At 41.5% G+C, this 25,639-nt stretch overlaps 2 protein-coding genes across 6 annotated transcripts in view; one reads left to right on the top strand and one right to left on the bottom strand.

Annotated features, from left to right (window-relative positions):
• LOC129863837 (trafficking protein particle complex subunit 13-like) overlaps nucleotides 1-4,032 on the top strand; it is a 34,343-nt gene extending 30,311 nt beyond the window's left edge. For all 5 annotated transcript variants that reach the window (XM_055936155.1, XM_055936153.1, XM_055936152.1 and 2 more), the window contains 4 exons: nucleotides 224-422; nucleotides 2,428-2,528; nucleotides 2,810-2,957; nucleotides 3,732-4,032. In XM_055936155.1, the coding sequence (XP_055792130.1) occupies nucleotides 224-422; nucleotides 2,428-2,528; nucleotides 2,810-2,957; nucleotides 3,732-3,839 (556 nt within the window). In that variant the 3' untranslated portion in view covers nucleotides 3,840-4,032. The remainder of the gene's footprint in view (nucleotides 1-223; nucleotides 423-2,427; nucleotides 2,529-2,809; nucleotides 2,958-3,731) is intronic.
• A 1,304-nt stretch (nucleotides 4,033-5,336) lies between these two features.
• On the bottom strand, nucleotides 5,337-24,629 carry LOC129863838 (small glutamine-rich tetratricopeptide repeat-containing protein beta-like). The gene is made up of 11 exons (XM_055936156.1): nucleotides 24,149-24,629; nucleotides 22,784-22,888; nucleotides 21,964-22,067; nucleotides 21,700-21,781; nucleotides 21,415-21,514; nucleotides 20,953-21,057; nucleotides 20,598-20,736; nucleotides 11,570-11,632; nucleotides 9,494-9,531; nucleotides 7,867-7,950; nucleotides 5,337-7,567 (listed from the first exon to the last, which is right to left on the bottom strand). Exons 2-11 carry the CDS (start codon nucleotides 22,881-22,883, stop codon nucleotides 7,456-7,458), a joined length of 927 nt encoding a protein of 308 aa, XP_055792131.1. The 5' UTR covers nucleotides 22,884-22,888; nucleotides 24,149-24,629; the 3' UTR covers nucleotides 5,337-7,455.
• Between the last annotated feature and the right edge of the window lie 1,010 nt (nucleotides 24,630-25,639).

Below are 25,639 nucleotides of genomic sequence, written 5' to 3'. Positions count from 1 at the left end.
ACCAACGAGTTTCTAGTGTCAATACTTTTAGTGTTATTTTACTGCTTTTTTTTGTTAAAACGTTTAGAAAGTGAAAGCTGTATGACTATTCTGATTTGGAAACTATGCTGCTTACAAAATACAGCATTCACTTGGCCAGGTTTTGTCCGTTTAGCTGAAGACGCCCCCACTATATGTCAAAGGTAATAGGTTTTCAAACTTCTCCACCCTGACTGTGTTCCAGAACGTCTACATTTGGGAAGATGTCTTACTTGCAGCCCATGGACACGCGCCAGTACCTCTACTGTCTGAAGCCCAAGCCAGAGTTTGCAGAGAAGGCGGGCGTCATCAAGGGTGTGACGGTGATTGGCAAACTGGACATTGTGTGGAAGACCAACTTAGGAGAAAGAGGAAGGCTGCAGACAAGCCAGCTACAGAGAATGGTACCAGTACATTATCAGTTACAGTATATGATTCCTAGTCACAGTATACAATATGGTTGTTGAGAATGTCCCGTTATGCAGTCTCAATGCTGTGTTTGTCTTTGTGGTTATTTGTTGAGTGGTGGTGATGATGTTGAGTGGTGGTGTTGATGCTGTCATTGTTCTTGTCAGTCATACCTGGGCTGTTGCCAAATGTGCCCCTTCGGAGAATTACAATGAAAATAGCATAGCTGAAGATGATGATTGTAGTCGCAGTATTGACGAAAGCTCAGCCTTCAACACCATAGTACCCTCCAAGCTCATCATTAAGCTTGGGGTTCTAGGCCTGAACCACGCCCTGTGCAACTGGGTCCTGGATTTTCTGACGGGCCTTGCCCAGTTGTTGAAGGTAGGAAACAACACCTCCACTTTGCTGATCCTCAACACAGGGGCCCCACAAGTGTGTGTGCTCAGGCCCCTCCTGTACTCTCTGTTCACCCATACGTGGCAACCCAGGCCTCCAACACAATCATCAGGTTTGCAGACGACACAACATTAGTAGGCCTGATTACCAAAAATGATGAGACAGCCTACAGGGAGGAGGGTAGGTCCCTGGTGGAGTGGTGCCAGAAAAATAACCTCAACGTCAACAAAATGAAGGAACTGATCGTGGACTACAGTAAACAGCAGAGGGAGCACGCCCCTATCCACATCAACGAGACCGCAGTGGAGAAGGTGAAAAGCTTCAAGTTCCTCGGCATACACATCACTGACAATCTGAAATGGTCCACCCACACAGACCGTGTGGTGAAGAAGGCGCAACAGCGCCTCTTCAACCTCAGGAGGCTGAAGAAATTTGGCTTGGCTTCTAAGACCCTCACAAACTTTTACAGATGCACAATTGAGAGCATCCTGTCGGGCTGTATTACCGCCTGGTACGGCAACTGCACCCTCCGCAACCGCAGGGCTTTCCAGAGGGTAGTGAGGTCTGCCCAACGCATCACCGTCGCATGCCCAACAGCACCCAATGTCACAGGAAGGCCAAAAAGATCATCAAGGAGATCAACCACCCAAGCAACAGCCTGTTCATCCCTCTACCATCCAGAAGGTGAGGTCAGTACAGGTGCATCAACGCTGGGACTGAAAGACAGATTCTATCTCAAGGCCATCAGACTGTTAAATAGCCATCACTAGCCGGCTACCACCTGGTTACTCAACCCTGCACCTTAGAGGCTGCTGCACTATATACACATTTAACCTTTATTTAACTAGGCAAGTCAGTTAAGAACAAATTCTTATTTACAATGACGGCCTACCGGGGAACAGTGGGTTAACTGCCTTGTTCAGGGGCAGAACGACAGATTTTTACCTTGTCAGCTCGGGGATTCGATCCAGCAACCTTTCGGTTACGCTCTAACCACTAGGCTACCTGCCACCCCTAAAAATAGAATCACTGGTCACTTTAATCATGTTTACATACTGTTTTACTAATTTCATATGTATATACTTTTTTCTATCCTACTATATTTTAGTCAATGCTCATCTGACATTGCTCATCCTAATATTTATATATTTCTTAATTTCATTATTTTAATTTAGATTTGTGTGTATTGTTGTAAATTGTTATATACTACTGCACTGTTGGAGCTAGGAACACAAGCATGTCGCTACACCCGCAATAACATCTGCTAAATATGTGTATGTGACCATTAAAATTTGATTTGAATTTATTCTCAATTAGGTAATGCAGTCATTCTACCTGTTTTCTAAATTGGCCTACAATTGCCTCAAAAATTGCGTACCAACCAAACAACCACCCCAAAAAGCGGAAAATTAACAAAATACAGAACACAGTGCAATCTAAAGTGACCTAAACCATGGTCCCAGATGATGCCCTTCTTGTTAGCCTAACATGAAGAAAATCGGTCCAAAATTGTAGATGGTAAATCCGAAAAATGTATGTACCAACGTTTCGGTCTCAGTCGACCTTCGTCAAGGTCATATTTTTCCCTCTGTTCGCCGCCAGGCTCCAGGTTACGGAGACATCAGGCTATCACTGGAGATGATCCCAGACACTGTCAACCTAGAGGAACCCTTCGACATAGCCTGTAAAATCACCAACTGCAGGTATAGTCATACACACTCCTTCAATATTATTGTACACCAGGGTTGGGGTATATAGCGTTTCAATTCACTTGACTGAATTCAATTAAAAATGAATTGAAATGGAATTGACCTCAACTCTGCTATACGCATGTACTGATCTTTATATGCTTTAGTCAACTCCCCTGTCGGTCATTGTCATGCCATTTCATTCATGTACAAGAAGGAATGACAACCGATAGTCAGATGGCTTGGTTAAAGAACATACCGATGTGTAACCAGGCTGGTTGCGTGTGTTGTTGCAGTGAGAGGACCATGGACCTGGTGCTGGAGATGTGTAACACCTGCTCCATCCACTGGTGTGGTGTATCAGGGAGACAGCTAGGCAAAGTCAGCCCCAGTGCCTCACTCGCTTTGCCCCTCAAACTCCTCTCCTCTGTCCAGGGACTGCAGGTATTTCCAAAGTTATTCACGTTATAATACTTGGTAACACTTAGGTTAAAGCAGAGAGGTATCAAGCTTTAATACTTGTCACAAGCATGTAATACAATATTTGTTTTGTCTTTTAATAACCAGGCTTATAATATGTTATGTCCCTCGATCCATAGCATTTTCAACTGCCTCAAACTGGCTGTTATTTAGTGTGTGGTCATTGTGAGATGATTAAATGATATTGTAAGGCCTTACCGTTTTATTGAGATGTTTAACAAATGCCCCACTTAACTTTTCCCCAAAATAAAAATGGCATCTGAAAAATGAAAAAGTTGCAATATTAGAGGAAAAAGAATGTCCTCAAGCCTCCAGTAAAGAGAGATACACAACCTCTCATGGATTATGGCTGAACTTTGCCTCTTATCTTCCCCAAGAGGCTAAAATCTGTTGATTAGGTCACTAGCTGTTGAACTAAGTTTGCTGTAGTATTTAAGCAAGCAGGTCCACTTTTCAAAGTTTTATTTTCTCGCTCGCCTTGACAATAAATTCATGAAACATTCAATTGGCCTAAATGGGGTCATACATGCTCATGACAAGTTTTACAATGCATTGTAACTGCATCACAATGCATTATACCTGGATGCTTTTATAGTGTTACCCACAAAGCATGAATGACCCTTTATGATGTCTTATTATAGCCAAGGCTTATTATTATGTTACGTCTCACTGACTGTTAATAGTTAAAATATATTGCTGAAAATAACCATAACTAATTACCATTTGCTTGTATTTCAGAGTATATCCGGCCTGAGACTAACCGACACATTTCTGAAGAGAACGTATGAATACGATGACATTGCACAGGTGTGTGTGGTCTGTCCATACATGAGCCGGGAGAGCTAAGACCTTTCCAGACCCTTCTAGAACCCAGCACTATAAATCTCAAATCTCCATGGACCAACTTCCAAACTCTGCACCTATACTATCACCTTACAGTACACACCCCAAGGTTATCATGTTTTAACAGATGTTATGTTTTTAAGTTTTCTTTGCAAAAAATTCTGGATTTTAAATGTGAATAAAAGCAGTAATTTAATCCATGGTTGGTTGTGCTTTCACTATAAAAACATGTATGGTGCTCTCGGAAAGTATTCAGACCCCTTGGCTTTTTATTAGGTTACATCCGTATTCTACATTTTTATTTTTTCTACAATCTACACCACATAACCACATAATGACAAAGCAAAAAAATATATTTTGAATTTGAATTTACATAGGTATTCAGACCTTTTACTCAGCACTTTTTTAAGCACTTTTGGTAGCGATTGCAGCCTTGAGTCTTCTTGGGTATGATGCTACAAGCTTGGCACACCTGTGTATGGGGAGTTACTCCCATTTTTCTCTGCAGATCCTCTCAAGCTCTGTCAGGTTGGATGGGGAGCATTGCTGCACAGTTATTTTCTGTTCTCTCCAGAGATGTTCAATCGGGTTCAAGTCCAGGCTCTGGCTGGGCCACTCAAGGACATTCAGAGACTTGTCCCGAAGCCACTCCTGCGTTCTATTGGCTGTGTGCTTCGGGTCGAACCTTCGCCCCCCCAGTCTGAGGTTGTGTGTGCTCTGGAGCAGGTTTTCATCGAGGATCTCTCTGTACCTTGCTCCGTTCATCTTTCCCTCGATCCTTACTAGTCTCCCAGTACCTTCACTGAAAAACACCCCCACAGCCTGATGCTGCCACCACCATGCTTCACCGTAGGGATGGTGCCAGGTTTCCTCCAGGCGTGATGTTTCGCATTCAGGCCAAAAAGTTGAATCTAGGTTTCATCAGACCAGAGAATCTTGTTTCTCATGGTCGGAGTCCTTTAGGTGCCTTTTGGCAAACTCCAAGCGGGTTGTTATGTGCCTTTTAAAGGGGAGTAGCTTCTGTCTGGCCACTCTACCATAAAGGCCTGATTGGTGGAGTGCTGCAGAGATGGGTGTCCTTCTGGAAGGTTCTACCATCTCCACAGAGGAACTCGAGAGCTCTGTCAGAGTGACCATTGGGTTCTTGGTCACCTCCCTGACCAAGGCCCTTCTCCCCTGATTGCTCAGTTTGGCAAGGCGGCCAGCTCTAGGAAGCCCTTTCCCAGAACTACTCATTCAAGGGTTTTTCATTATTTTTACTATTTTCTACATTGTAGAATAATAGTGAAGACATCAAAACAAGGAAATGACACATATGGAATCATGTAGTAACCAAAAAAGTGTTTAACAAATCAAAATATTTTTTAGATTCTTCAAAGTAGCCACTCTTTGCCTTGACAGCTTCATACACTCTTGGCAGCTTTACACACTCAAGGTACTGTACAAATCTGCCTCTGAAGCGATTTCATTATATGATTTCACAACAAGACTTAACAGAAATCAATTGCAATACATTTTATTGAGACATATTTTTAGGCAAAACATTATGCTGCTTTGTTTTACAAGCATATTCATTAGCTTGTTTGACACATATCAGATGGAAGAGCATGCAAAATCAACAAGACTGAAGGAGTCTTATACTAGCTATCAACATTGCTTCAGCTATGTCAAATGAAACTGAAAAAAAATGGAAATGGCATTGACATGTGTGTTTGCTATGGTTGTAAATACAGGGGTGTTGGGCTGCAGACACTACATACTTTCAAGGACACGTTCATTTATCTTCAAATTAGCAGTCAGATAATTGCTATCGAAAGCAATGCTAGAATTCCACATGATCAAGGCTTAGGGGCTTTGTTTGACCCAACAGAAACTATAGCAAAATATTTGGTACAAAAATAACGGTTTGAACACGGTAGAATAGAAAACAATGTAACCGTTCTGTCCCTGTTCAAATACTTCACACATGCATCCTTTATCCCTTTCAGTACTTCCTTAATAATAATTTCCTTCCTTTCACTACATCCTTAATTCCTTCCTCCCTTTCACACCTTCCTTAATTCCTTCCTCCTTTCTCTAATCCCCTTTCGCACCTTTCTTAATTATTTTCTCCCTTTCACTCCTTCCTTAATTCCTTCATCCCTTTACTCTCATTCCTTAACTCCTTCCTCAATTTCTCCCCTTCCTTAATTCCTTCCTCCCTTTCAAATGTATTTGAAACTAATTGGGTGTCTTGAATGTGTTTCAAACTCTGTTTCCTGATTGGGTATAATCTATACTGAACAAAAATATAAAAGACAATTTAATAGATTTTACTGAGTTACAGTTCATATGAGGAAATCAGTCAATTGAAATAGATTCATGAGGCCCGTCTATGGATTTCACATGACTGGGAATACAGATATGCATCTGTTGGTCACATATACCTTTAAAAAAATAGGCTTCATAATGGACCTCAGGATCTCGTCACATTATTTTTGTGCATTCAAATTGCCATCTAAAAAATACAATTGTGTTTGTTTTCCATAGCTTATGTCTGCCAATACCATAACCCCACCGCCACCATGGAGCACTCTGTTCACAATGTCGACATCAGCAAACCGCTCGCCCACACGTTGCCATACACGTGGTCTGCGGTTATCAGGCCGTTTGGACATACTGCCAAATTCTATAATACGACATTGGAGGTGGCTTATGGTAGAGAAATTAACATTAACTTCACTGGCAACAGCTCTGGTGGATATTCCTGCAGTCAGCATGCCAATTGCACGCTTCCACAAAACTTGAGACATATACTGCATTGTGTTGTGTGACAAAACTGCATGTTTTAGAGTGGCCTTTTATGGTCCCCAGCACAAGGTGCACCTGTGTATTGATCATTGTGTTTAAATCCGTTTCTTGACATGTCACACCTGTCAGGTAGATGGATCATCTTGGCAAAGGAGAAATGCTCACTAATAGGGACGTAAACAAATTTGTACACAACATTTTGAGAGAAATAAGCTTTTTTGTGCGTATGGAACATTTTGGGGATCTTTTATTTCACCTCATGAAATCATGGGACCAACACTTTACATGTTGTGTTCATATTTTTGTTCAGTGTACATAGAATGTGTTAAATACTCTGTCTCCTGTTTGGGTGTGTAAAATGTTTCCTCTCCTCTCTGAAGACCCAGTCCCAGTGAAGTGCCATCGTACCCATCTCTATCTGTCCCTTCATTCCAGCTCTGCCGGTGATGTGAGTTTAAGGAATGGGTGTAGAGATTGTAATCACGTCATATGGTTGCCCTTCCTTTATTGAAACATACGCTGAAGGTAAGAAACATTTACATGCCTTCAAATGTCCTTTTCACCTTGTGTAACAACATTGTAATAACAGTTTAGTAATTAATAAGCAGATCCTGATCCATCTATTGCCGGTAAAATAAAAGTGCACATGTACAATCAGGTCTCTGCTATGATATAACTGGACAGGTGGCATCAAATCTACCACAATCTCCATGCTAATTCTCACCATTCCATTTGAGCACATGAAGGGGAGGAAGCCTCTTTAGACTATGGAGATGCACTCTAAGAGCGAGCCCTAACCTCTGTGTTGTAGTACACAGACCTGTGTGGATCACGAATGCTCCTCAGCGCTGCCACTGAAAGAGCGGCTGCGGATGTGGTTCCTCAGCTGTTCGATCAACTCTGGGTTCTGATGCTGGATCTGCTGGGCAAACTGCTGACCGCTGCAAACAAAGAGAGACCAGGGGAGTTAGCATTTAGTGTTTCTCTGCTTTACTTATTTACTCATTGTGTCAGGCAGCTTGTGAAACAAATAGGATGTAGCATCCTACATCAAATATTTAAAAGAAACTTCTAAAATAATTTTAAATGTCAAGGGAAATTCATGATAATTTAGTCCAAATTAAACCTCACTAATTCTTGATGTGTCTGATGCTTATTTAAATGTGTAATTAGAGCCCTAATATCATAAACAGAGAGTCCCTGTGTATGTTACAGTAATAGCCCTATGGTGCTGCCATACGCTTCAATCAGGCTGGAGATGTCCGACAGTCCTCCCACTCCTGCTGCTGGACCCCCAACTGCATTGGACATCATCCCAGACATACTGCACACAGAGGAAAAGAACCCAAAAGAGTTATAAACATGTGTCACACGCCATTTTATGACAAAAACTTGAAACAAATCTGAGTACAATTGAACAGTAATTCCTACATTCTGACTTCTTCAAGAAATTATAACAGGATTATGAATTAGTGGGATGTAGGGTATTTTTGTATAGTAAAACATAAATCAAATTTTATTTGTCACATGCTTCGTAGACAACAGGTGTAGACTAACAGTGAAATGCTTACTTACGGGTCCTTTTCCAACAATGCAGAGTTAAAGATAAGATACACATTTTAATAAAAAATTTAAATTGTGACACGAGGAATAAATACACGCTAAATAACGAATACAAATAAAGAGTAAAAATAACATGGCTCTATACACTACCGTTCAAAAGTTTGAGGTCACTTAGAAATATCCTTGTTTTTTAAAGAAAGCACTTTTTTGGCACGTTGTGTTAGCTAATCTAAATTTATAATTTTAAAAAGGATCATTGATCATTAGAAAACCCTTTTGCAATTATATTAGCACAGCTGAAAACTGTTGTTCTGATTAACGAAGCAATAAAACTGGCATTCTTTAGACTAGTTGAGTATCTGGAGCATCAGCATTTGTGTGTTCGAGTACAGGCTAAAAATGGCCAGAAACAAATAACTTTCTTCTGAAACTCGTCAGTCTATTCTTGTTCTGAGAAATGAAGGCTATTCCAAGCGAGAAATTGCCAAGATCTGCCTAGAAGGCCAGCATCCCGGAGTCGCCTCTTCACTGTTGACGTTTAGACTGGTGTTTTGCAGGTACTATTCAATGAAGCTGCCAGTTGAGGCATCTAGACACAATAATGTACTTGTCCTCTTGCTCAATTGTGCACCGGGGCCTCCCACTCCTCTTTCTATTTTGGTTAGGGTCAGTTTGTGCTGTTCTGTGAAGAGAGTAGTACACAGCGTTGTACGAGATCTTCAGCTGTGCTAACATAATTGCAAAAGGGTTTTCTAATGATCAATTAGTCTTTTAAAATGATAAGCTTGGATTAGCTAACACAACGTGCCATTGGAACACAGGAGTGATGGTTGCTGATAATGGGCCTTTGTACGCCTATGTAGATATTCCATTAAAAATCATCCGTTTCCAGCTACAATACTCATTTACAACATTAACAATGTCTACACTGTATTTCTGATCAATTTCATGCTATTTTAACAGACAAAAAAAGTGCTTTCTTTCAAAAACAAGGACATTTCTAAGTGACCCCAAACTTTTGAACGGTAGTATATATGGGGAGTAGAAAATAACATGGCTATATACAGGGAGTACCAGTACCAAGTCGATGTGCAGGGGTATGAGGTAATAGAGGTAGCTATGTACTGTACATATACAGTAGGTAGGGGTAATATTGATTGGCTGTGTCTCAATAGATTCAGTGGGGTGGCTTTCACCTAGTTATTCATCCAGATCAGTGCAGATGAAGGAAACGAGATGAGGAAAGGATTCCTCACACTATTGAGCCCCAGCCCTGGGTATGCTGAAACATGCCGAACACTCACAGCTGTTGCACTTGCTGGTTCTGCATCACACTGGCGGCCTGTAAATACACACAAAGCCAATCACCATGTCACCCATTTAAATGTGTGAAAATGACAATTAATTAACAGTGTTGATGGGGAACCGGATGCATTCTCAAGAGGCGTGGCTACTTAGTGCTGGTACCAATTTTATAGCTGTCTAGTAGAGCTATTCATGATTCAGCCCAGCTTCTGCCATGTAGGATTGGTATGCTTATAATGACATGCACTCTCTGCCTGGCAGGCATTCCATCAGCCACCCATTCAATCAACCAGTCATGATCAACGCCTTGAATGTCCCCAGGCCCCTTGACAATGGCATTGGTGGAATACCAAGCCAACTGTGTAAGGCATGCGGTTAATTTTAGGACGCATTAACCGTATCACAAACACTCATAAAAGAAGTATGAGGAAACTGTGTCTAGGATTTGTCTAGACCAGGGATGGCTTTGGCCCTGGAGGGACTGCAATGTGCATCAGACCTGGGTCGAATATAGTATTTATTTTCTTTCAAATATCGCAGGTGCGCCTGATTTTCTGATGTAATAGAACCAATGGCATAGTCCCAAAAGTGCATACCCCCACCCCCCGCATCTGGTGCAGCGTATAAACACATCCAAAGTACATTAAGGAAAACAACATCTATTTCCACCCAGGCACAGTGCATTCGGAAAGTATTCAGACCACTTGACTTGTATCACATTTTGTTATGTTACAGTCTTATTCTAAAATGTTTTAAATTGTTGGTGTTTTTTTCATCAATCTACACACATCAATCTTTGGTGCTACAAACTTGGCACACCTGTATTTGGGGTGTTTCCCCCATTCTTCTCTGCAGATCCTCTGAAGCTCTATCAGGTGGAATGGGGAGTGTCGCTACACAGCTATTTTCAGGTCTCTCCAGATGTTTGATCGGGTTCAAGTCCGGGCTCTGTCTGGGCCTCTCAAGGACATTCAGAGACTTGTCCTGAAGCCATTCCTGCATTGTCTTGGCTGTGCGCTTAGGGTTGTTGTCCGGTTGGAAGGTGAACCTTCGCCCCGGTCTGAGGTCCTGAGCACTCTGGAGCAGGCTTTCATCAAGGATCGCTCGGTTCATCTTTCCCTCAAACCTGACTAGTCTCCCAGTCCCTGCTGCTGAAAACCATCCCCACAGCATGATACTGTCACCACCATGCTTTACCGTAGGGATGGTGCCAGGTTTCCTCCAGATATGACACTTAGCATTAAGGTCAAAGAGTTGAATCTTGGTTTCTTCAGACCAGATAATCTTGTTTCTCAAGGTCTGAGTCTCCATTAACTCCAAGCGGGCTGTCATATGCCTTTTACTGAGGAGTATGTCTGGCCACTCTTCCATAAAGGCCTGATTGGTGGAGTGCTGCAGAGATGATTGTCCTTCTGGAAGGTTATCTCCTCTCTACTGGGAAACTCTGGAGCTCAGTCAAAGTGACCATTGGGTTCTTGGTCATCTCCCTGACCAAGGCCCTTCTCCCCCGATTGCTCAGTTTGGCCGGGCGGCCAGCTCTAGGAAGAGTCTTGGTGGTTCCAAACTACTTCCATTTAAGAATGATGGAGGCCACTGTGTTCTTGGGGACCTTCAATGCTGCAGACATTTTTGGTACCCTTCCTCAGATCTGTGCCTTGACACAATCCTGTCTCGGAGCTCTACGGACAATTCCTTCGACCTCATGGCTTGGTGTTTGCTCTGACATGCACTGTCAACTGTAGGACCTTATATAGACAGATGCGTGCCTTACAAATCATATCCAATCAATTGAATTTACCACAGGTGGACGCCAATGAAGTTGTAGAAACATCTCAATGATGATCAATGGAAACAGGATGCACCTGAGCTCAAAAAAGTATAGACCTGTTTTCACTTTGTCATTATGGGGTATTGTGTGTAGATTGATGAGCATTTGTATTTATTTAATCAATTTTAGAGTAAGGCTGTAACGCAACAAAATGTGGAAAAAGGGAAGGGGTCTGAATACTTTCTGAATGCACTGTACATGTTGTGTGCAGATGTTTGTTCCAGCCAAGCACTAATCATAGTCTTACCATGCTGATGAAGGCAGGGTTGTTGATGAGGCTGGCCATGTCAAATCCCAGTCCCGTAGCTATCTATAACAAGCAAACATTCAAAATCTTAATTTTGTATTTGAATTTATTAGGAATCCCTATTAGCTGCTGCCAAGCAAGGCATGTGTGTATAGTAAGTATGCTATCGTGTGTGTATACGTGTGTCTGTGCCTGTGTGTGTGTCTCTTCACAGTCCCCATCTCTTCACACTCCATAAGGTGTATTTTTATCAGTTTCTTCAATCTGATTTTACTGATTGCATGAGTTACTTGATGTGGGATATACAGATGAAGTCAGAAGTTTACCTACACTTAGGTTGGAGTCATTAAAACTCATTTTTCAACCACTCCACAAATTTCTTGTTAACAAACTATAGTTTTGGCAAGTCAGTTAGGACATCTACTTTGTGCATGACACAACTCATTTTTCCAACAATTGTTTACAGACAGATTATTTTACTTATAATTCACTGTTTCACAATTCCAGTGGGTCAAAAGTGTACATACACTAAGTTGACTGTGCCTTTAAAGAGCTTGGAAAATAACCGAAAATTATGTAATGGCTTTAGAAGCTTACGGCAGGCTAATTGACATCATTTGAGTCAATTGGAGGTGTACCTGTGGATGTATTTCAAGGCCTACCTTCAAACTCAGTGCCTCTTTGCTTGACATCATGAGAAAATCAAAAGAAATCAGCCAAGACCTCAGAAAAAACATTGTATACCTCCACAAGTCTGATTCATCCTTGGGAGCAATTTCCAAACGCCTGAAGGTACCACGCACATCTGTACAAACAATAGTATGTAAGTATAAACACCATGGGACCGCAGCCGTCATACCGCTCAGGAAGGAGATGTGTTCCGTCTCCTAGAGATGAACGTACTTTGGAGCGAAAAGTGCAAATCAATCCCAGAACAACAGCAAAGGACCGTGTGAAGATGCTGGAGGAAACAGGGACAAAAGTATCTATATCCACAGTAAAACGAGTCCTATATCAACATAAACTGAAAGGCCGCTCAGCAAGGAAGAACCCACTGCTCCAAAACCGCCATATAAAAGCCAGACTACGGTTTGCAACTGCACATGGGGACAAAGATGGTACTTTTTGGAGAAATGTCCTCTGGTCTGATGGAAAAAAAATAGAACTGTTTGGCCATAATGACCATCGTTATGTTTGGAGGAAAAGGGGAGACGCTTGCAAGCCGAAGAACACCATCCCAACCATGAAGCACGGGGGTGGGAGCATCATGTTGTTGGGGTGCTTTGCTGCAGGAGGGACTGGTGCACTTCACAAAATAGATGGCATCATGAGGAAGTAAAATTATGTGGATATATTGAAGTAACATCTCAAGACATCAGTCAGAAATTTAAAGCTTGGTCGCAAATGGGTCTTCCAAATGGACAATGACCCCAAGCATACTAACAAAGCTGTGGCAAAATGGCTTAAGGGCAACAAAGTCAAGGTATTGGATTGGCCACCACAAAGCCCTGACCTCAATCCTATAGAAGATATGTGGGCAGAACTGAAAAAGCATGTGCGAGCAAGGAGGCCTACAAACCAGACTCAGTTACACCAGCTCTGTCAGGAGGAATGGGCCAAAATTCACCCAACTTATTGTGGGAAGCTTGTGGAAGGATACCCGAAACGTTTGACCCAAGTTAAACAATTTGAAGGCAATGCTACCAAATACTAATTGAGTGTATGTAAACTTCTGACCAACTGGGAATGTGATGAAATAAATAAAAGCTGAAATAAATCCTTCTCTCTACTATTATCCTGACATTTCACATTCTTTAAATAAAGTGGTGATCCTAACTGACCTTAGACAGGGAAATTTTACTAGGATTAATTGTCAGGAATTGTGAAAAACTGGGTTTAAATGTATTTGGCTAAGGTGTATGTAAACCTCAGACTTCAACTGTATATTTGAGATAGTTCAAATAGCCACCCTTTGCCTTGATGACAGCTTTGCACACTCTTGGCATTCAACCAGCTTCACCTGGAATGCTTTTCCAACAGTCTTGAAGGAGTTCCCACATATTCTGAGAGCTTGTTGGCTGCTTTTCCTTCACTCTGCGGTCTGACTCATCCCAAACCATCTCAATTTGGTTGAGGTCAGGGGATTGTGGAGGGCAGGTCTTCTGATGCAGCACTCCATTACTCTCCTTCTTGGTAAAATAGCACTTACACAGGCTGGAGGTGTGTTGGGTCATTGTCCTATTGAAAAACAAATGATAGTCCCACTACCAATGAAACATGGTGAAGCCCCAAAATTGCCCTCGCTAGAAGCCTGTGTTTCAGACATGAGGAAGTGGATGGCTGAAAACTTTCTACTTTTAAACTCGGACAAAACAGAGATGCTTGTTCTAGGTCCCAATAAACAAAGAGATCTTCTGTTGAATCTGACAATTAATCTTGATGGTTGTAAAGTCGTCTCAAATAAAACTGTTTAGGACCTTGGTGTTACTCTGGACCCTGATCTCTCTTTTGACGAACATATCAAGACTGTTTCAAGGACAGCTTTTTTCCATCTACGTAACATTGCAAAAATCAGAAATTTTCTGTCCAAAAATGATGCAGAAAAATGTATCCATGCTTTTGTTACTTATAGGTTAGACTACTGCAATGCTATACTTTCCGGCTACCCGGATAAAGCACTAAATAAACTTCAGTTAGTGCTAAATACGGCGGCTAGAATCCTGACTAGAATCCCAAAATGTGATCATATTACTCCAGTGCTAGCCTCCCTACACTGGCTTCCTGTTAAGGCAAGGGCTGATTTCAAGGTTTTACTGTTAACCTACAAAGCGTTACATGGGCTTGCTCCTACCTATCTTTCCGATTTGGTCCTGCCGTACAAACCTACACGTACGCTACGGTCACAAGACGCAGGCCTCCTAATTGTCCCTAGAATTTCTAAGCAAACCGCTGGAGACAGGGCTTTCTCCTATAGATCTCCATTTTTATGGAATGGTCTGCCTACCCATGTGAGAGACGCAGACTCGGTCTCAACCTTTAAGTCTTTACTGAAGACTCATCTCTTCAGTAGGTCATATGATTGAGTGTAGTCTGGCCCAGGAGTGTGAAGGTGAACGGAAAGGCTCTGGAGCAACGAACCACCCTTGCTGTCTCTGCCTGGCCGGTTCCCCTCTCTCCACTGGGATTCTCTGCCTCTAACCCTATTACCATGGCTGATTTACTGGCTTACTGGTGCTCTTTCATGCCGTCCCTAGGAGGGGTGCGTCACTTGAGTGGGTTGAGTCACTGACGTGATCTTCCTGTCTGGGTTGGCACCCCCCCTTGGGTTGCGGAGATCTTTGTGTGCTATACTCTGCCTTGTCTCAGGATGGTAAGTTGGTGGTTGAAGATATCCCTCTAGTGGTGTGGGGGCTGTGCTTTGGCAAAGTGGGTGGGGTTATATCCTTCCTGTTTGGCTCTGTCCGGGGGTATCATTGGATGGGGCTACAGTGTCTCCTGACCCCTCCTGTCTCAGCCTCCAGTATTTATGCTGCAGTAGTTTATGTGTCGGGGGGCTAGGGTCAGTTTGTTATATCTGGAGTACTTCTCCTATCTTATCCGGTGTCCTGTGTGAATTTAAGTATGCTCTCTCTGATTCTCTCTTTCTTTCTCTCTCTCGGAGGACCTGAGCCCTAGGACCATGCCTCAGGACAACCTGGCATGATGACTCCTTGCTGTCCCCAGTCCACCTGGCCATGCTGCTGCTCCAGTTTCAAAAGTTCTGCCTGCGGCTATGGAACCCTGACCTGTTCACCGGACATGCTACCTGTCCCAGACCTGCTGTTTTCAACTCTCTAGAGACCGCAGGAGCGGTAGAGATACTCTTAATGATCGGCTATGAAAAGCCAACTGACATTTACACCTGAGGTGCTGGCTTGCTGCACGCTCGACAACTACTGTGATTATTATTATTTGACCATGCTGGTCATTTATGAACATTTGAACATCTTGGCCATGTTCTGTTATAATCTCCACCCGGCACAGCCAGAAGAGGACTGGCCACCCCTCATAGCCTGGTTCCTCTCTAGGTTTCTTCCTAGGTTTTGGCCTTTCTAGGGAGTTTTTCCTAGCCACCGAGCTTCTACACCTGCATTGCTTGCTGTTTGGGGTTTTAGGCTGGGTTTCTGTACAGCACTTTGAGATATCAGCTGATGTACGAAGGGCTATATAAATACATTTGATTTGATTTAAGCCCAAACCAGATCGGATGGCGTATCGCTGCAGAATGCTGTAGTCACCATGCTGCTTAATTAAGTGTGCCTTGACTTCTAAATAAATCACAGGCAGTGTCACCAGCAAAGCACCCCCACCTCCTTCTCCATGCTTTACGGTGGGAAATACACTGCGGAGATCATCCATTCACCCACACCGCATCTCACAAACACACAGCGGTTGGAACCAAAAATCTCAAATTTGGACTCAAATTTCCACCGGTCTAATGTCCATTGCTCGTGTTTCTTGGCCCAAGCAAGTCTCTTCTTTTATTGGTGCCCTTTAGTAGTGGTTTCTTTGCAGCAATTCGACCATGAAGGCCTGATTCACAAAGTCTCCTCTGAACAGTTGATGTTGCGATGTCTGTCACTTGAACTCTGTGAAGCATTTATTTGGGCTGCAATTTCTGAGGCTGGTAACTCTAATGAACTTATCCTTTGCAACAGAGGTAACTCTGGGTCTTCCATTCCTGTGGCGGTCCTCATGAGAGCCAGTTTCATCATAGCGGGTCCTCATGAGAGCCAGTTTCATCATAGCGATTGCACTTGAAGAAACTTTAAAAGTTCTTGAAATGTCCCGTGTTGACTGACCTTCATGTCTTAAAGCAATGATGGACTGTCGTTTCTCTTTGCCTATTCGAGCTGTTCTTGGATACCAAATAGGGCTATCTTCTGTATACCCCCCCCCCCCCCCACCTTGTCACAACACAAGTGATTGGCTCAAACGCATTAGGAAGGAAAGAAATTTCACAAATGAACTTTTAAGATGGCGCACCTGTTAATTGAAATGCATTCAGGTGACTACCTCATGAAGCTGGTTGAGAGAATGTCAAGAGTGTGCAAAGCTGTCATCAAGGCTAAGGGTGGCTATTTCAAGAATCCCATATCTCAAATATATTTTGGTTACTACATGATTCCATATGTGTTATTTCATAGTTGTTATGTCTTCACTATTATTCTACAATGTAGAAAATAGTCAAAATAAAGAAAAACCCTTGAATGAGTAGGTGTTCTAAAACTTTTGACCGGTAGTTTAGTACTGTGCGCCTCCCATAGTCTGTTCTGGACTTGGGGAATGTGAAGAGACTTCTGGCGTCTTGTGGGGTATGCATGAGTGTCTGAGCTGTGTGCTAGTAGCTTAAACAGACAGCTCGGAGTATTCAATATGTCAATACTTCTCACAAATACAAGTAGTGATGAAGTCAATCTCTCCTCTATTTTGAGCCAGTGTACACATAGCTCTCCATGTACATTTAAGGGCCAGCCGTGCTGCCCTGTTCTGGGCCAATTGTCATTTTCCTAAGTCCCTCTTTGTGGCACCTGACCACACGACTTGATAGTAGTCCAGGTGCGACAAAACTAGGGTCTGTAGGACCTGCCTTGTTCATAGCTTTGTTAAGAATGCAGAGCAACGCTTTATTATGGACAGACTTCTCCCCATGTTAGCTACTGTTGCATCAATATGTTTTGACCATGATGGTTTACAATCCAGGGTTAATCCAAGCAGTTTAGTCTTCTCAACTTGCTCAATTTCCACATTATTCATTACAAGACTTAGTTGAGGTTTAGGGTTTAGTGAATGATTTGTTTCCAAATACAATGCTTTTAGTTATTTATCGCTATTCATTCTGAAACTGTCTGCAGCTCTTTGTTAAGTGTTGCTTGCAGGGATTTCACTTGCTGTGGTAGCTGACGTGTATTGTGTTGAGTCATCAGCATTCATAGACACACAGGCTTTACTCAGAGCCAGGTCATTAGTAAAGAGTGAAAACATGAAGGGGCCTAGACAGCTGCCCTGGGGAATGCCTCACTAAACCTGGATTATGTTGGAGAGGCTTCCATTAAAGAACACCCTCTGTGTTCTGTTAGACAGGTAACTCTCGATCCACAATAGAGCAGGGGATCTAAAGTCATCATGACCGATAATGTCAGAGGCTGCACTGAAGTCTAACAAAACAGCTTCCACAATATTTGTAATATCAATTTCTCTCAGCCAATCATCAGTAATTTGTGTAAGTGCTGAACATGTTGAATGCCCTTTGCTATAAGCGTGTTGAAAATCTGTTTTTAATTTGTTTACTGTGAAATAGCATTGTATCTGGTCAAACACAATTTTTTCAAAAAGTTTACAAAGGGTTGGTAACAGGCTGATAGGTAGGCTGTTTGAGCCAGTAAAGGGTGCTTTGCTATACTTGTGTAGCGAAATGACTTTTGCTTCCCTCCAGGCCTGAGGGCACACACTTTCCTGTAGGTTTAGATTGAAGAGATGGCAAATAGGAGTGGCAAGATTGTCCGCTATCATCTTCAATAATTTTCCATCCAAGTTGTCAGACACAGGTGGCTTGTCATTGTTGATAGACAACAAAATTACAATGCTTGTCTTTCATAATTTGGTCATTTAGGTTCAGAATTTGTTGTTGGCATGTCATTTCTATGTTTGCCAATGAAAAAATAGTTAACCTGTCTAGGATGAGGGTGCCGCTAGCGGCACCCCCCCCCCACCCCCACTGAAAAGGCAGAGCCGCGAAATTCAAAAAAAATATATTTTTAAAATATTTAACTTTCACACATTAAAGTCCAATACAGCTAATGAAAGACACAGATCTTGTGAATCCAGCCAACATGTCCGATTTTTAAAATGTTTTACAGGGAAGACACAATATGTAAAGATGTAAATCTATTACCTAAAAACACATTAGCATAATCCACCATCTTTTATTTGTCCACCAACACCAGTAGCTATCACCAATTCGGCTAAACTAAGATATTTATAGCCCCTAACCAAGAAAAAAACTCATCAGATGACAGTCTGATAACATATTTATGGTATGGGATAGGTTTTGTTAGAAAAATGTGCATATTTCAGGTAGATGGCATAGGTTACAATTGCACCCACCGTCACAAATGGACTAGAATAACTACATAGAACAACGTGTTTACCTACTTACTAATCATCAAACATTTCGTAAAAATACACAGCATACACTAATCGAAAGACACAGATCCTGTGAATACAGACAATATTTCAGATTTTCTAAGTGTCTTACAGCGAAAACACAATAATTCGTTATATTAGCATAGCACATAGCACATAGCAGCCCAGCATTGATTCTAGCCAAAGTGAGCGATAACGTCAACATCGCCAAAATATATTATTTTTTTCACTAACCTTCTCAGAATTCTTCAGATGACACCCCTGTAACATCACATTACAACATACATATACAGTTTGTTCGAAAATGTGCATATTTAGCCACCAAAATCATGGTTAGACAATGTGAAATGTAGCCCAGCTGGTGAGAAAATGTCCGTGCGCCATATTAGACAGTGATCTACTCTTATACATAAATACTCATAAACGTGACTAAAAAATATAGGGTGGACAGGGATTGATAGACAATTTAATTCTTAATACAATCGCGGAATTACATTTTTTAAATTATCCTTACTTTTCAATACAGTTTGCGCCAAGCGAAGCTACGTCAAAAAACATGGCGTCCTAAGCCACTAACATTTTTCGACAGAAACACGATTTATCATAATAAAAATGTCCTACTTTGAGCTGTTCTTCCATCAGTATCTTGGGCAAAGGATCCTTTCTTGGGTCTAATCGTCTTTTGGTGGAAAGCTGTCCTCTTGCCATGTGGAAATGCCAACTGCGTTCGGGATGAACTGGAAGCGTGCCCAGCGATTCACAGCGTTTCAGAAATAAATGTCCCAGAATCGCACTAAACGGATATAAATTGCTATAAAACGCTTTAAATTAACTACCTTATGATGTTTTTAACTCCTATAACGAGTCTTAACATGACCGGAGAAAGATTACTCCCAACACTAATGCTTGGAACAGGTGCGGGTCGGTGTCCTCCACGCGCATAACGCAGCTCCAAAAGACTTACTAGCTACAGGGTTTTTTAATTTATAGTGCCTGTGAACGCGCAATCGACCCCATTCAAATCGTCATCACGTAAAGGCATCCAGGGGAAGACGTAAGCAGTGTCCGTATACTCATAGCAATAACAGTGGCCTTTTAACTGACTCCAGATCAGGGGCCAACATTTCTGAAATCTGACTCCATGTCAGGGAAATTGCTGTAGAATGGGTTCTGTTCCACTTAGAGACAAAATTTCAACTCCTATAGAAACTATAGACTGTTTTCTATCCAATAATAATAATAATATGCATATTGTACGATCAAGAATTTTGTGGGAAGCCGTTTCAAAAATTACACGATTAGCATAAATAGTGACAACAGCGCCCCCAGCCTCAACAGGTTAAAGAAGTTGGCAATACCAGTGGGTTTTGTGATGAATGAGCCATCTGATTCAATGAATGATGGAGCCAAGTTTGCCTTTTTGCTTAAAATTTAATTTAAGGTGCTCCAAAGCGTTTGACTATCATTCTTTATATAATTAATCGTTGTTCTATAGTACAGTTTGACGCTGAATCGGACAAGATAAATCCGTCTGTAGGTTCAGTATGATATAATTTTGTACCACTGCTAAAAGCAGGAATATTAAATGTGTCTGATAAAGCTATTGACACAATTGGGATATCTTGGCACACTTGAATTCTTGTGGGATATAAGATACACATTTAATAGTACATGAAGAACTCTAGAGTTGTGTTCACATGTAAATAAAGTGTCCATTATTGGAGCTGTAGTGACAGTATTTGTAGGGGAGTAATGATATAATATTACATGTGTTAACAGTGTTTTTGCTTAGATTGACCTTCAGACATGAAATCACACAAGGAGGTAAAACAGCACTACTTACAGGACTGACTGCCTCTTTTTGCTTTTGCTCAGCAATCTTCAGGTTGGATTTGTAGGTGTCGTTCTCTGGATCTAACACCAGAGCTTTCTTAAAGTAGGAGATGGCCTCTGGGTACTTATTCATAGCAGTAAATGCCAATCTAGAGACACACAGGGAATAAGAGACATTGGAGAAGTGCAGTAAATTTAACTCCAGAGCAAAACAATAGCTATTTTCAAGCCAAATTCTTGCATTATCACCAGATACTGCTATTGCTCTGTAAACAAAGTTCCAAAAAGCAATGCCATATTCCTCAAATGATACATGACTAGACATTGTAAACAACATTTCCACTACTCTCCCATGTCTAACTCACCCCATTCTCCCATAGGCTTTACTGTAGCTGGGGTCGATCCCTATGGCCCTCTCACAGTCCCCCGTTGCTTCTGTGTAGTTACCCAGTCTACTGTGGGCTGCAGCCCTGCGGTGATGACAACAGCCAGACACACAACCAGACGCTCAGGTTCATTTATTTGAACTCAGATCAATAAGGCAGGCACATGCAAAGGCTGCAGCAGCTGTGTGCCTGCCTAGTAGTCTGGTTCACCAGATGTGTATGCCACTACGTCTTTCAGCTCAGACAGTACTCTAACTGTGACTGCATTATCTATGTGTAGTACAAGCATAACATGAGTTATTGTCACAGTTTTACAAGTAATTACCAATATAGTTGGTATAAAAACACAATAGATACAGACATAATTTAGGTGTTATGTTATATATTTCTCATTTGACTACAGTATTAATACTTCTCCATTTCAGAAGCGGTTGTGTGTACCTGTTACAGTAGTAGACAGCGTTTCGGAGGTCCAGATTGATGGCTTTAGAGTAGCATTCCACCGCACAGCTGTAGTTCTCCTCTTTCATGTGATTATTCCCTGAAAATGAAATGCCGTTTTATTTCAGCCTGATGATCAGGTCACGTCTACTGACAGATTTTACGACAACATTACAAAACATTGTCAATCTGAAGGAAAACGGAAGTGCACTTAAACTGAGTTTGCACTCATCCAAAGTGTATTTATCATACGTCTACACTACATATTAAAACAGTGCCAGGTACCTTCATTCTTCAGTTGTTCTGCCCTCTCTGTGTCTTCTGGTGATGGGGACGTCTCTGGTGGCACCGGGTTATTCTGATCATTCTGAGGAAAATACAATGACAGATAAAGTAAAATATCAATAAAGCCTAATATACATTATAGTAGTTTACTGATTGTGAGGTTACTGATTTGAGAATGATTGATGAACTGCACACAGACACGTTAATGTTGTAGTTAAGGTAAAAGAGGTTGAAATAAGGTAGAGAATCAGAGAGTAACCCCACTTTGAGGAGAGAATTGAGGAATATTTCAGTGAGAGGTTGTGGTGCTGCGAGATGACAGTCTCTGGAGTTGATCTTGAAGGTGGTCTCCAAACATTGTATTGCAACTACAAGGGAAAAACGGTGCTGTAATAACACAATAGTCAACACTGAGCTGTTTATTTTATTGTTATACAGGTAACTGCCAAAATAAAGAAAACACTTGAGATATAGATATTGAAAGCAGGTGCTTCCACACAGGTATGGTTCTTGAGTTAATTAAGCAATTAACATCCCATCCCATGATTAGAGTCATGTATAAAAATGCCCAGTTGCCCATTATTGTGGCTGCCATGGCTAGAAGAGATCTCAGTGACTTTGAAAGAGAGGTCTCAAAGGAGCATAGGTTTTAAAGTTGTTGTTGTGTGTGTTTGTCTCTGTCACCAGATCTTAACCCAATTAAATACTTATGGGAGATTCTGGAGTGGTGGCTGAGACAGCGTTTTCTACCACCAACAAAACACCAAATGATGGAGTTTCTTGTGGAAGAATGGTGTCGCATCCCTCCAAGAGAGTTCTAGACACTTGTAGCATCTATGCCAATGCATATTGAAGCTGTTCTGGTGGGTCATGTTGGCCCAACACCCTATTATGACAATTTATGTAGGTGTTTATTTTATTTTGGCAGTTATCTGTGGGTCCATTTGATAAGAAGACATAGTGCACATGTTATAGTCCACCCACAACCCACAACTGAGTCACCAACCAAGTGTACAAATCCCTGAATTGGAGAGAGCAGGGTACAGTATTTTCATAAACGGAGAGTGATCCTACGCTGATCTACCTTCGAGGCTTTCCTGCTCATCGGAATTCAAAGCACCACAGTGAGTTTGATCTCGCAGGAACTGCACAATAGAGAATGCCAAGCGCTTCTCCACTGCCATTTTCGCTGCAAAAAAATAATATAGCATTTAGGGATACATAGAATAGAATCCCACACAGTGAGAGGCTGTAGAGTTCATTCAAACTAGAATAAGCGTCACGAATGGTTGTTTTATGACAGTTCTATTGTTACTGGACTCCCTTACAGTATGATTAGCTCAAGCCACTGTAATGTGGTACATTGGAGCCAAGTTGTTAATACATTGCGCCAAATATAATACTTTACTGCCTGTGGTAAGATGCAGGTCTGTTTCCAAGACAACTCAAGAGGGAAGTTGAGTGTGTGTATAAGCCATTCTGTATGAGTCAGGGAAAGGGGGATACCTAGTCAGTTGTACAACTGAATGCCTTCAACTGAAATGTGTCTTACAGTTCAGTAATTATGAATCCTTCAGATTATTCAACATAATTCAGATTTCAATGTGATACACAGTTGTAGCTTTGGGATTTGGTAGTCTTTTCATATCTATTGTCTACTCATTTTAATTTTGGATGGTGAAACATATTTACAATACTAATACTGAGGATCTTGCATTACTGTAGAGTAGTACTGCATAAACATCAAGCACAACCATTATAAATGATCCCTAATATACACAACAGGGAACCCATGTTTTCCCATATTATTAGATAGAAGAATATGGGATATTACTTGACATTGCACTGAAATAAATTATGACACAATCAATGTTTGGAATGGCATAATACAAACATACATTTGAATGAATTCTCTCTATTGTATCATTGACAGTTTTGCAACCATGCATAATTGTAAAACCCTCAAATGTATAATCATGCTTGTTTGACATTTCAAAGCAAGGCAACTCTAGCCCTCTGTTCTGTTGACATCAGCCTCAAAACAAAAGATGTAGTGATGACATGGGATGATGCGGTGTAGTTGCTAATGCCAGCTACACCGCACTTGGGATTTTCATACCATGTCAACCTAATGCATCCTTATCTAAAGTAAATAGCAGTCTTTGATAACAGACATATATTTATTATTTACATAGCGTGTCCAAATACATTAATCTTCCCTGATCATCACCGAAAGTGCGCCTCTCTACCCATGCAGTGCAGTCTGCAACCTATAATGGCAGAGCATCGCTATAATAAAGCTATACTAAAGCTGCCTATACAAGGGAGAAAAACAAAGCCAGCTCCACTGCTCATTCCTATCCTTCTAAATACAGTACTGTAACATTGTAAATAACAACATTGAGTCAAGGGATGCCATTCGACGACCCCGCCCAGTGCGCCCACCTACCTGAGATATTTTGCAGCTGTCCCCGCTATCGCGTCATGAGAACTTCTCAGATTGATGCATCTCTGGCGCCTGCGCATTTACATGGTTATCAAATTGTCACGCCACAGTAAGCCTAAACGAACAGCCTTTATTTTAAGTGTTTCTAATATTCCCAAAGGGAAACATTTATGGTAGAAAAACGATTGGAACCATTTTCCTGTTTGACAGCTAGGTTTTGTGGGTATTATGACACCTCCACTGTGGGGCTCTATTCATGTGGAATTAGCAAACACAACCACGACTTTGACAGTAGCCTACTTGCACAGCGTTCGACACACTACAATTCGTATCGAAAACGTGACAGCAGCAAGTTCATGACGTTTCTACGTGCAATTCGCAAAACCCTCTCTTATTCAACCTCTCCTCTTCACAGCTCAGTCGTGCTACTAAATCGGTTTACTTCCGTTGTAAATCTCTCTGACAAGGAGACTTTTATCAATATATTCGGCTCTATTTACTCTCATATTCGCAAATGCTAATTAGCATCAAAGTAGACATCATGCAAGACTACAAATCCCTGCAAGCTTCTGCACGTCATCTCTAGCTGATAACTTTGCTAACAGATATTGTGTCAATTTAACATTTGCACAAGACAGGTCACAGAATTGCACTGTTAAATACATTTTAGCCAATATATTAATCACTAAATTTAGCAAACAGACAGTTAATCCAGAGATTTTTCCCTTTGCCTTGATTCAGCAGTCTCGTCCAGATCATCATGGAATTTGTAGTTCTTTATGATTGCCACATTAGCAGCTAATTAACATTTAATTTCGGGGGGGTAAATACAGGCAAATATATTGATAAAAGTCACCTTGACCTAGAGAGATGTACACGGTTATCAAAACATAACTCCAGTGTAAGCCAACATGAAACCCTTATTTTAAGCGTTTCTATAATGCCCAACGGGGAAAATTTATGGTGGAAAAATTATTGGAACCATTTCCTTGTTTGACTGCTAGGTTTTATGGGTATTATGATACTGTGGTACTCTATTTTTGTGAACCTTATGTGGCCTTAATAATAAACTTGTATGCCATCTGTAAATACGAATAAAATGGTTAAATTACGAGCCAAGTTGGTTTAGCCATGGAAAAAGGCAGGAGACTTCCCGCTAGCCGTGATTGGCTGAGATAATGGATGGGCTGGACATGCCGAGAGATGAGTTCGGATTGATCTGCCATGTAGCAAGCTTCTGTCCATGACATGAGTTGGTCATTATGTGTAGGTAATCCTTTCTAACGCTGCTTTTTTGAAAGACATCAAGTAGTAGAACTGCAAAAGTGTTGCTTTCCACTTTCTGGAGGGCCGAGTTCTGAAATCCGTGGAATGACCGGTGAAAAAATCATTGGAACCATTTCCTTGTTTGACTGCAAAGCTGTCATCAAGGCAAAGGGTAGCTAAATTGAAGAATCTCAAATATAAAATATATTTGGATTTGTTTAAATCTTT

The sequence above is a fragment of the Salvelinus fontinalis genome, chromosome 10, assembly GCF_029448725.1.
Source record: "Salvelinus fontinalis isolate EN_2023a chromosome 10, ASM2944872v1, whole genome shotgun sequence".
In the NCBI taxonomy this organism is placed as follows: Eukaryota; Metazoa; Chordata; class Actinopteri; order Salmoniformes; family Salmonidae; genus Salvelinus; species Salvelinus fontinalis.
This window is presented reverse-complemented; position numbering and strand designations above follow the sequence as displayed.